Source organism: Jaculus jaculus, chromosome 13, assembly GCF_020740685.1.
Source record: "Jaculus jaculus isolate mJacJac1 chromosome 13, mJacJac1.mat.Y.cur, whole genome shotgun sequence".
In the NCBI taxonomy this organism is placed as follows: domain Eukaryota; kingdom Metazoa; phylum Chordata; class Mammalia; order Rodentia; family Dipodidae; genus Jaculus; species Jaculus jaculus.
The window spans coordinates 12,065,461-12,078,184 of record NC_059114.1 but is presented as its reverse complement, the minus strand read 5'-3'; the positions used below and the strand labels follow the sequence as shown (position 1 = coordinate 12,078,184).

At 41.6% G+C, this 12,724-nt stretch overlaps 1 protein-coding gene across 2 annotated transcripts in view; it reads right to left on the bottom strand.

Moving 5' to 3' along the window:
- LOC101601932 (solute carrier family 5 member 4-like) overlaps positions 1-1,449 on the bottom strand; it is a 44,035-nt gene extending 42,586 nt beyond the window's left edge. Inside the window, exons 1-2 of one of the 2 annotated variants that reach the window (XM_045132652.1) lie at positions 1,315-1,449; positions 440-511 (exon numbers count right to left, since the gene is read on the bottom strand). In XM_045132652.1, coding sequence (XP_044988587.1) covers positions 440-511; positions 1,315-1,449 — 207 coding nt within the window. The remainder of the gene's footprint in view (positions 1-439; positions 512-1,314) is intronic. The other variant, XM_045132653.1, reaches the window with a different exon arrangement.
- Between the last annotated feature and the right edge of the window lie 11,275 nt (positions 1,450-12,724).

Here is a 12,724-nt window from a genome sequence, read left to right as displayed (position 1 = left end):
AGCATGAACAGGGTTCAGCAGGGCCCTTAAACGTTGGGCTTTGCCTTTTCTCAATTGGTGCCCCTAAGATTTTCTGTTTATACATCTTGGCCATGATGTCAAGGATTTAGGAAAGGAACCACCAGCAAGTGGCAAACCAGTGATTAACAATTCTTCCAATGTTTTATTTATTCAGTCTTAGATCATACACACACACACACACACACACACAAAACTCGAGCCGATCCATGACCTCACAGTGCCTAACACTACCTACACAAGACCATCATAATAGGAGGAAAAGATCCTGACTTTAAAATAAAAGAGAGACTGATTGAGAAGGGGAGAGGATATGATGGAGAGAGGAGTTTCAAAGGGGAAAGTGCTGGGAGGGAGGGCATTATGTATTTTTTATAATCATGGAAGTCGTTTATATATATATAAACTCCCGCCTACTTACCGGCCACCAGGCCATGTCTCTGCCAGCCAGGAAGAAGCCTCCAACAGTGCTCCTGTTGGTCTTCAGTATCGCCTGAGCAGAAAGGAAGACACACAAGGATTAAGCCCCAGCAGGTGCACCCAAGATGCTCCCATGACTTTGGCCAGGACTCTGCAGCGGTTAATGAGTTTTCAGCACTCATCCACCGAGAAGCATTGTCTGGAACCTGGGCTATGGTGTCAATATTCAGTAGACTTCAAAATCATAGTTTGATAAATGCTCAATGTTAGCAGGATTTCAAGAAATCTTATCTTGAATTGAACTGTCCATTTTCACTGGTGGAAAGGACGTGAAGCACACTTGGTATCCAATGCTTCCAAAAAGAAATGGTGCACAGATGATTTCAGTGTCCAACACACCATCAGAAAATTAACAAACAATAAAATAAGATCATAAAATACTTCTGTTTACATACTGGGTACCAGGCATGACAGAGTAAGGCTGTAGTTCCCAGCCTTTCCTCTATTCAAATGACAATGTTGTCATTAGTAAAGTGAATCCACTTAGTAATTTCCCATGTAAGAAGACGATTCAAGCTGGGTGTGGTGACAATCCAGCACTCAGGAGACAGAGATAGGAGGATGTCCATGAGTTCAAGGCCACCCTGAGACTGCGTAGTGAATTTCAGGTTAGCCTGAGCTAGAGTGATACCCTACCTCAAAAAAACAAAACAATACACATCATGAAAAGAAGATGATTCAAATAAAAAGACAATGACATCAGTGAAAACTGATAATATCTCAGTTGATCATGACACATGTGTTCCATCCTAAGACACTTTTCCCCAGCCCTGGACACCCCTCCCCTGCGATAAAGCCCATTTGATCTTCACATACCCACATTCCTACAGCCAGAACCACTATGAAATAAATGACAATGACCGAGATGTCCGCAGCATTTTGGATGCGCTCTGACATTGCAGGAGGCCCTTGGGTCCATGTCGTGGTGCTGGGACTTAATGTGCTGGCCATGGCTTCATGTGGTTCTGTCCCCATCCAGGGTGAGCACCTTCTTTATATGAGCCCTGGATTAATGATCAACTCTCAGGCAAATGAGCAAGATATCAGGGCTGAAGCTTGGGCAGGCGGACCTTTACACCTCCGCTGTTAACTTACACTTTGGAAGTAATGGTGCAAGAACTTTGGTTTATAAGAATTTGTTTGGATTCCTGTGGGTGCACACCTGGGAAGAGAATAGCTAGATCTCATGACAGCCTGCATGACGCTTCCTAAGGACTCATCCAGATGTTTTTCACGGCAGCTGTACCATTTGCGTTGCTACCAGCAATGCACAAGTGCTCCCATTTGTCCACATCTTTGCCATACTTATTTAAAAAAAATACTTATGGGGCTGGAGAGATGGCTTAGCGGTTAAGCGCTTGCCTGTGAAGCCTAAAGACCCCAGGCTCAAGGCTCGATTCCCCAGGGCCCACGTTAGCCAGATGCACAAGGGGGCGCACGCATCTGGTGTTCGTTTGCAGTGGCTAGAAGCCCTGGCACGCCCATTCTCTCTCTCTCTCAGCCTCTTTCTCTCTCTGTCTGTCACTCTCAAATAAATAAATAAAATTAAACAAAGAAAATTAAAAGGAATACTTGTAGCCGGGCATGGTGGCGCACGCCTTGAATCCCAGCACTTGGGAGGCAGAGGTCGGAGGATCGCCTTGAGTTAGAGGCCAGCCTGAGACTACATAGTCAGCCTGAGCTAGAGGGAGACCCTACCTCAAAAAACAAAAAGAAACAAAAATTCTTATAGACCTCATAGCATATCAAAGTGCTTTATTTTTCTATTGAATGCCATAAAGTGATACTTAGGGATTTTTTTATCTGCAGCTCTTCCATAGTGACTAGTAACAGTGATCATCTTCTGATGCGTTAAGCACCGCTTTGTACACATTTGTGGAGAAATGTCTGTTTAAGTCCTTTGCCCCTGATATAGTTTTCTTTTTAAATTCCAAGTTATGTATTTTTTAAAATTTTGTTTATTTTTATTTATTTTTTGAGAGCAACAGACAGACAGAGAGAGAAAGACGCAGAGAGAGAGAAAACGGGCACACCAGGGTCTCCAGCCACTGCAAACGAATTTCAGATGCATGAGACCCCTTGTGCCTATGACTTATGTGGGTCCTGGGAAATCAAACCTCGAACCAGAGTCCCTAGGCTTCACAGGCAAGCGCTTAATTGCTAAGTCATCTCTCCAGCCCAAGTTACATATTTTTTTAATTTTATTATTGGTGCTATTGGTGTCATATCTAAGAAATCATCATTAAATTCAGTTTTATTATGGAGTGATGCCAGATGATGGTCTAGAAGGACCTCATGCTCCCCTGAACTTTCCAGCCAACTAGTGCAAAGATGGCATTTCTGTTTTGGGGAAAACCAACTGCTCTTTGATTGGATTTGAGGTTTCTTCCCAAAGGAGGGAATTCCTGCCTTGTGCTGAAAACCTACTCAAAAGCCTATAACTTATGTAAAAAAAGATATATATATATACACACATATATATACATATATACATATATATGTATACCTACATATACATGCACATACACACACATACACTTACATATATTTCTAAAGTCTATATGGCTAGGAAGGTCCTAAGCCATAGTAAGGAACTTAATACTATTGTCTGGCTAAATGCATGTATTATTCCTTCTAAACTTCCCTCTAAACACTTCTGTTTGTGCCTGTATATTAATGCTACTCTCACTTTTGGTTAGAGAAGCCTCACTTTCATGGCGGTGACCGACGGCTGGTGTGATACAAAAATTGGACCAAGTGCTGCCAAGAAGTGGCCGTGCAGTGTTCTGCACTAGGACATCTCCATTACCCCTTCCAAGGCTCCGGGACCACTGCAGAAGAGGTGGCAGGAAGAACATGACAGCCAAAAGAAGGGGGGATGTTTACAATACTACCATCCAGCCACAAAGTGGCCTTGATATTCATGACCTCACAGTGGCTGGTGCTACCTACTCAAGATCTGCATAACAGAAGGGGAAAAAAAATGATGGCATCAAAGTCGAAGAGAGACCAGCTGGAAAGAATAAGGGATTCAGTGGAGGGGGATTTGGGAGCAGGAAAAGCGATGGTGATAGAGGGGAATGTGATTCATGGTATATCGTCAATCAAAAGTTAAAAAAAAAAAAAGAACAAATGTAAAATATTTTGTTTAAAAATGATAGCTCTCTGTAGAAAATATTCCAGGACAATAAGCCAATGGCATTTTGATAAACCAAGTAATGCAAGTATTGAAAGCCGTTGGTGCCACAAAAGGCCCTGGCTACAAAGGAGAACTAAAGATGGCTGCCGGAGCCCTCAGGCTAAAGTGGGTTCATCAGCTATGTCTCCTGCATTAATTTAGCTATAGTGGGCCTAAGCATTCTTACAAGGTTTTGGGGAGTGCGGTCCAAGTGTTGCAGGTTTTAAGAATGATGGTGGCAGAAAGAATGTAAGAGCCAAAGGAAGGGTAGGACTCCTTACAACGTGCTCCCTCCAGACACAAAATGGCCTGGATATCCACGACCTCACAGTGCCTGACACTACCTACACAAGACCATCATCACAGGAGGAAAAGATCATGACATCAAAATAAAAGAGAGACTGATTGAGAGGGGGAGGGGATATGACGGAGAATGGAGTTTCAAAGGGGAAAGTGCGGGGGGGGGGAACAGAGGGTATTACCATGGGATAATTTTTATAATCATGGAAAATGTTAATAAAAGTTGAGAAAGAAAAAAAAAAGAATGATGGAGCCTTTCTCAGCTCTGGCTGGGCTCAGAGTGCTGTATACTGAAGGGGTCACTTTGTCATACAACCCACAAAAGCTTGACAAGTATGGACCAAACAGAAGAGCAAGTTAAGCAAAGTTTTATTCTTAGAAAGAAAATCAGAACACTCCCAAGTTAGGAGGAGCCCTGACAGGGTAGCCCCCGTGGTGACTGGGACGATGGGGTCTTATACCCTCAGGGATGCAAACTAGGCATCAAGTCAGGGCAAGTTGCTTAGGTGACTTTGAGTCACCTAAGTTCCACCCTGTGAAATGGAAACTAGGTTTCAAGGTCAGGGTGGACTGGATTGGCAATTTTGAATGTACCTGGAGGCTCTAGATAAAAAAGGAACAAGGGCACTAGGGCAGACATATTGGTGAGTCATGGTGAGTTAGGGTAAATCTCTTATCACAGCCTCCAAGTGCTGGGATTCTAGGTGTGAGCCACCACACCTGACAAGTTTTGTTTTTCCTCATGTTTTTGTCTAGTTTGGGTATCAGGGTAATACTAGCTTCACGAGAGGGACTTTGTAGAGTTCTTTCATTTCCTGTTTCATGGAATAGTTTGAGAAACGTTTTGTGTTAGTCTTCCTTGAAGGTCTGATGAAATTCAGCATTAATCCATGTGTGCTTAGACTTTTTTTTTTAGTTGAGACAATTTTTATAATTGCTTCAAACTCATCGTTTCTTTTCGTTGCTGTTGTTTTGTTTTTCGAGGAAAGGTCTCACTGTAGCTCAGGCAGACCTAGAATTCACTATGTAGTCTCAGGGTGGCCTCCAATTCATGGCGATCCTCCTACCTCTGCCTCCTAAGTGCTGGGATTAAAGGTGTGTACCACCACACCTGGCTTAAACTCATTGTTTATTATAGGTCTCCTTAAATATTTTATTTCATCATGGTTTAATAATACTAGATCATATGCACCTAGTAATTTGTCCATTTCTGTTAGCTTTGCCAATTTGATGTATGTTTTTAAGGTATGTCCTTATGATTTCCTGAATTTCATCAATATCTGGTACTATATGGTTCTCTTTCCATCTCTAATTTTACTAATTTGCATCTTCTTTTTCTTTTGGTTAATTTTTATGTGTTTGATGGTCTTATTCTTTCAAAGAATCAACTAACTAACTCCTTGTTTCATTGATTCTTTTCTCTTATTGTCTTTCTTTGCTAATTAATTTCTGCCCTGATCATGATTTATTTTTTCCATCTACCAATTTTTGGTCTGGCTTGTTTGTTTTCCAAGGTGTTAAGGTAAATCATTAGGTTATTTATTTGAGGTCTCTCTGATTTGATAACATAGGCACTTAGAGCTATAAACTTACCTCATAGGGCTGCTTTCAAAATTGTATCACACAAGTTTTGGTGTGTTATGTATTCATTATAATTTGATTTTAGGAATGCTTCTGTTTCCTTCTCTGTTTCTTCAATGACCCATTCATTATTCAGTAGTGGGTTGTTTAATTCCCATGAGCCTGCACATGTTATATAGTCTCTCTTGCTGTTACTAGTTGTTGCAAGCCATTGTGATCAGATAGAATACAAAGAATTATTTTGATTTTTCCTATATTTGTTAAGGCTTTGTGTCCTATTGTATGATTCATTTTAGAGAGAGTTCTCTTTTGTTTATTATTTATTTTTTTCAAGGACCCAACTCTTCATTGTATCATTATTTTAGCCATTGTTTTATTTACTTTTGCCATGGCTTTTATTATTTCTGTTCCAAACATACTGATTTTAAGTTAGTATATTTTTCTAAGACCTTGACGTGCATCATTAAATTATTGAGTTGAGACTGCTACAAATTTTCCTCTTAGTACCCTCTTGCACAAATGTTCAGGTGAGTCGTGGTTTTATTCTCATTTGACCCTAAGAATATTCAATTTCAATTTCCTCCCTGATTTCTTCACTGACAAATTGATCATTCAGGATTATATTACTTGGGCTGGAGAGATGTCTCAGAGGCCAAGGCACTTGCTTGCAGAGCCTAATGACTTGACTTTGATTCCCCAGTACCCACATAAAACCAGATGCACAATGTGGCACCTGCACCTGGAGTTCCTTTGCAGTGGATAAAGGCCCTGGTGCACCCATATTCCATATTCTCTCTCTCTCTCTGTCTATCTGTACAAATAAATAAAATATTGAAAAAAGAGTTTATTTCTCAATACCCTTGTATTTGCATAGGTTATGCAGTTCTTCATGCTGTTGGTGTTTACTTTTATTCCATTATGATTTGATGATATACAAGAAAATATTTCAGCTTATTTTACTTGTTGAGACTTTTTCTATAGCCTAAAATGTAATCAATGTTGGAAAGGTAGCATGGACTGCTGAAAAGAATGTGTGATTCACAATTTTGGATATAATATTCTTTTTTAAAATTTCATTTCAGTTATTTATTTATTTGGCAGAGAAAGAGGGACAGAGAATGAGAGAGAGAATGGGCGCGCCAGGGCCTCCAGCCACTGCAAATGAACTCCAGACGCGTGCACCCCCTTGTGCATCTGGCTAACATGGTTCCTGGGGAATAGAACCTGGGTCTTTTGACTTTGCAGGCAAATGCCTTAACCACTCAGCCATCCCTCAAGCCCTGGATATAATGTTCTATTGATAACTGTTAATCTATTTCCTCTGTGGTACAATTTAACTTTGAATTTTCTTTGTTAAATTTTTGAAATACTTTTATTTATTATTTATGAGGAGGGAGAAAAGCAGACGTGCCGGAGCCTCTTGCCACTGCACACAAAATCTAGATGCGTGCACCACTTTATGCAATTGACTTTATGTGAGTATTAAAGAATCACACCTAGACTGGCAGGCTGTGCAAGCAAGCACTTTAGCCATTGAGCCATGTCCCTAGCCTTTTGTTGATTTGTTGTTGATGTTGTAGTTTCAAGGCAGGGTCTCGCTCTAGTCCAAGCTGATCTGGAATTCACTATGTAGTCTCAGAGTGGCCTTGAATTTATGGTGCTCCTCCTACCTCTGCCTCCCCAATGCTGAGATTAAAAGGCGTGTGCCCCCCTTCTGGCTTTATTGATTTTTTTTTGGATGACCTATCTACTCATGACAGTGAAGTGTTGAATTCACCCCCTATTATTGATTCTGAACCTTTCTATCCCTTTATGTACATAAATGATTATTTTATTAAATTGGGACCACAAAAAAAATATATATATGCCATATAATACATACAATAAATGCCATATATATATTTATTTATTGTATGTCATATTTATTTTATGTCATATATATATGAGATATGTATATATTACCAATCATTATATATTATTTTTAAGATGCATTTATTTTTTATTTATTTATTTGAGACAGAGAGATGGGGGGGGAGAGAATGAGAATGGGCACCCCAGGGCCTCCAGCCACTGCAAACGAACTCCAGATGCATGCACTACCTTGTGCATCTGGCTTATGTGTGACCTGGAGAATAGAACCTGGGTCCTAAGGCTTCCAGGCAAGTGCCTTAACTGCTAAGCCAACTCTGCAGCCCAATTATCATATGTTCTTGATCATTGTTCTGCTTATTAGTATGTAGTGGTCTTTTCTAAATTTTTAATTTAATTTGAGAGAGAAAAAGAGGCAGTGAGAGAAAATGCACGTGCAAGAATGGACAAGCCAGGGCCTTCAGCCACTGCAAACGAGCTCCAGACGCATGCACCACCTTGTGCATCTGGCTTATGGGGATCCTGGGGAATTGAACCTGGGTCCTTAGGCTTCCCAGGCAAGTACCTTAGTCGCCAAACTATCTCTTTAGCCCCAGTATGTAGTAGTCTTTTTACTTTGCTCTGGCTTATTTTGTCTTGAAGTCTCATTTATCAGCTAGGAGCATATTTTCAGCTTCTGCTTCTCTCTGGCTTATCAAACCCTTCGTTCTCTGTGTCTTTGTCTAGTAAGCCAGATACCCACGGTGGCACATCCATCTGAGTTCATTTGTGGCAGCTGGAGGCCCTGGCACACCCATTTTCACTCTCTCTCCCTTTCTCTCTCTGAAATAAAATAAAATATAAAACAATTTTAAAAAATTAAAATAAAGCCAGGCGTGGTGGTGCACGCCTTTAATCCCAGCACTTGGGAGGCAGAGGTAGGAGGATCACCATGAGTTCGAGGCCACCCTGAGACTACATAGAGAATTCCAGGTCAGCCTGAGCTAAAGTGAGACCCTATCTCATAAAACCAAAAAAAAAAAAAAAAATTAAAATAAGTGGCTGGGAGATTGCTCAGTGGTTAAAGCACTTGCCAGAAACTCTACCAACCTGGGTTTGATTCCCCAATAACCACATGAAGCCAGATGCACAAAGTGGCCCGTTGTCTGGGGTTTGTTTGCAGTGGCTAGAGGCCCTGGCATGAGCCTAGTCTGTCTCCCTTCCTCTACTATTTGCAAATAAACAAATAATATTAAAAATAAAATAAAACAAATTGGAAGTAATATTAAAACTGTAGTAAAAGGGAAAGAAAAAAGAAATAAAAACATTGTAAGTAAATGGCAATGCTTTGAAGATGCAGTTACCTTGGTCTGTAAGTGAAGGAAGGAATCAATCGTACTTCAAGTGTCTTGTCTCTTCTACCGGACACTGGACCCAGACAGATCAGAGGTCACTTGTCTGACAGGGCTGTATTCATGGCAAGCACTTTCCTTTTTGTGTTCCAGCAGCCTCTGCTGGCTACTCTTGGTTCTGCAGCCTGTCAGCCAAGTAGGTTCTCACTCCCTCAAGAGACACCCCCCTTTCTGTGTACCTTACAGTAACTAATGTCTGAGCACTTTAAGTGTGTTGGAGAGTGAGCAAAGCAAATAGCACTGAGATGTGTACTGGAGAACCAGACTCGGTGATTTTGGATCCCACCTAGCAGATGTAGTTTGTCCAGCGAGGTAACTCCTCCAGAAGGCTCCACAACCTTCCCAAATAGCTCCACCAACTGGGGATTAAGTATTCAAACACATGAGTCGAAGAGGACATTTTATTTTATTTTATTTTTAAATTTTTTATTTATTTATTTGAGAAAAATAACACAGAGAGAAAGACAGATAGAGGGAGAGAGAGAGAATGGGCGCGCCAGGGCCTCCAGCCTCTGCAAACGAACTCCAGACGCGTGTGCCCCCTTGTGCATCTGGCTAACGTGGGACCTGGGGAACCGAGCCTCGAACCGGGGTCCTTAGGCTTCACAGGCAAGCGCTTAACCACTAAGCCATCTCTCCAGCCCGACATTTTATTTTTAAACCATCACCCCATGTCTCCATAATTTTCCCCGTCTTTCTACTCTTCCTCAGTAAGTATGCTTTTAGCATGTAACTTGAGTTATTCTCTTGTTGCTTTTATAATTTTCTCTGCCTTGACCATGTGTGAGTTTGATTCTGGGGTGCCTCAGAAAGCCTCTTCCTTGGTTGGATATAATTGGCGTGCAATGAGATTCCTTGATCAGGATGTCTGTATTTTTTTTTTTTTCCTCTAAGATTAGGAAAGGTTTTCTGGTAATTATTTAAGTAAACTTCCAATTTTTTTTTCTCCTCCACTTCTGTAATACTTATAATGTGAACATACAGTTTTTTAATGTTTCCTATTCTCAAAGCTTTCTTCATCTTGTCATGTTGGGGTTTTGTTGTTGTTGTTTGTATTCTGTCTGAGTGATTTATAACAAATCCATTTTACCGGTCAGAATTTCATTCATTTACATGATCTATTGTGTTGTTAAGGATCTCAATTGTAGTTTTATTTTATTTATTGGGGTTTTCTTTTTCAGAGCTGAGGATCAAAGCCAGGGCTTTACACGTGCTAGGCAAGTGCCCTGTCACTAAGCAATCTTTGACTTAGTTCTTTAATTCCTATATACCCTTTCAGTTCCTTTTTATTATCTCTGCTACCTCTTTGCTTAATTTCTCATTCAGATCATTAATTATTTCTTTCTAATTTCATTGGATTTTGTCTTAATTCTCTTTGATCATATTAAGTTCCCTTAACATCATTAGTTTGAATATTTTCATTTTATGTATGGTGCTAGGTTTGGAATAGAAGTTCTGGGACACAGTTTTCTTGGGGTAAGGAAGTTTGTTTTTGTATTGGCTGCAGACCCCAGAAGGGGAAGGAAAGGAACTGGGGAAAAGAGAGGGACAGATAAATGGGGAGAGTGGCATCGTTTTGAAATGGGAAGGGGCCAGGGCTGGGAGAAATAGCCAAGTAGTGAAGAAAGAAGTCCAGAAATGTTGAGGCTGAGGCTGGTGGCTGGAAAGGTGTGTGAGAACTTTGGAAAACCTGAGGTGGAATAGCAAAAGAGGGCAGAAGGCGGCTGGGGAAAAGCAAACTGGATCCAAGCCAAGAAGTGGCAAGAGTGACAGAGAGGAAGGGAACTGGAGGGAGGGAGAAAGGAAGGAAGGGAAGGAGAGAAACAGTGGCAGAGAGGGGAAGAGGGCAAGGAGGGATGGGGCACACACTTAGATGGAGAAGACACCAGGGAAAAATACAGAGAGAAGCACCTGAGGAAGCCATGTATATATATACATATATAATATATATACATATATTTTATATATATATATATGCGTCCTTTGTGGGGAGGGGGCTACCATACAAGAGAGCCTTGCAGAGATATGGGCTGGTAATGGGGAAGGAGCCAGGCTGGCTAGACTCCCTGCCCAGTGAGTTCTTTGGGGAAATGAGATCTTTCAAGCCTCAGTTCAGTCTGGCTGACTGGAAGAAGGAGAGTTCGGAAATAGGTACAGGGCTCTGAGACTCTTAACATATGTGTGGTGTTCATGTGTGTATGCATGTATGTTCGTATGTATGTGGGCATATGCATTTGGAAGTCAGAAGACAACCTCTGGCATTACTATCAGATGTGCCATCGTCCTCTCTTGAAGACAGGGTATCTAATTGGCCTGAAGCCCAGCTATTAATCTAGCCAGCCTCACCTGCGGGCCCCAAGGCCTATGGCTACTCTCTCAGTGCTAGGATGACGTGCATGCCACCCACGCCTGGCATTCACATAGGTACCGGGGACCAAATTCTGGTCTTTACCAGATATCTCCCCAGCCTCCAAATCATTGTGTTAAAGTATTTTGGGGAGACAAATTTCCTTTTTTTCCCATTGGGAAGTGTCTAGAGAATTATGGTTTTCCTTTGGAAATGTCATGTTTCATTGCATTTTCATGCTTCTTTTGTTCCTGTATTAGCATATGCTAATTTGAAAGACTAGTTATTTTGATTAATTTCACAGTGGTTTTCATAGTGTGACCAGAGTCATTAGGGCCAGATCTTGGTCTTTGACAGCCCTTGCAACCTCAGCTCCCTCACCGATCCTCAATGCGTCAATTAAGGAAGCATAACAGTGAAAAGCAGAGAAAGGAGAGTTATTCAATGCGGCCATATTGGGAAGAGGAACAAATAATGAGGGGTAGCAACAACAACAACAACAAAAAATTAAGAAAGAAATCTGGGTGTGGTGGCGCACACCTTTAATCCCAGCATTCGGGAAGCAGAGGTAGGAGGATCGCCATAAGTTCAAGGCCACTTTGAGACTACATAGTGAATTCCAGGTCAGCCTGAGCTAGAGTGAAACCCTATCTCAAGAAACAAAAATAAATTGATAAATAAATAAAAACAAATTAAGAAATAAATAAAACCAAAAATAAATAGGTAGTCTATTTTCTGGGTCCTGACATGAGGCTTTGGTTTATTTAAATAGAGAGCTGTTGCTGCCCAGCTAGCTCAGTTGGTAGAGCATGAGACTGTTAAATAGAGGGCAAGAGCCGTCCTTGTCAAGGCGTGCTTCTGCCCATCATGGACATATTAGTGTCTCAGCACCAGTCATCCCAGAGAGGTGGCCTCACAATTGTCAAAACTATGTGCTCACAGGCTGGAGAGGTGGCTTAGCGATTAAGGTGCTTGGCAGTAAAGCCAAAGGACTCTGGTTTGATTCCTCAGTACCCACATAAAGCCAATGAACAAGGTGGCACATGCATCAGGGATTCATTTGCGGTGGCTAGAGGCTCTGGCACACCCATTCTCTCACACTCTCTCTCTCTTAAATAAAATCTTTAAGAAAAACAACTATGTTCTCTCTGAGAGACAGGTTTCCCTCTGGACGGCTCCAGAACTTTAGTCTTTTCCTTCTGCCAACATGAGATTCCTAGGGAAGTTCCAATTCCTTGAGTACAATTCCTTGTCGATAGCCAGAAGCCAGAGAAAGGAGCACAAATATCTCTATAGACTATCTCCATTCCTGAGCAGGCAAGATGGCTCCAGGGGCAAGGTAGGCCTGTAATCCCAAAGCCAGGAAGGCAGAGACAGGAATATCTCTGGAGCTTGCTGGCTAGCTTGTCTAGCCCAACCACGGAGCTACAGGCTTAGATACAGACATGTCTCAAAAAGTAAGATGAAGCCAGGCGTGGTGGTACTCGCCTTTAATCCCAGCACTTGGGAGGCAGAGGCAGGAGGACCACTGCGAGTTTGAGGCCAGCCTGAGAGTACAGA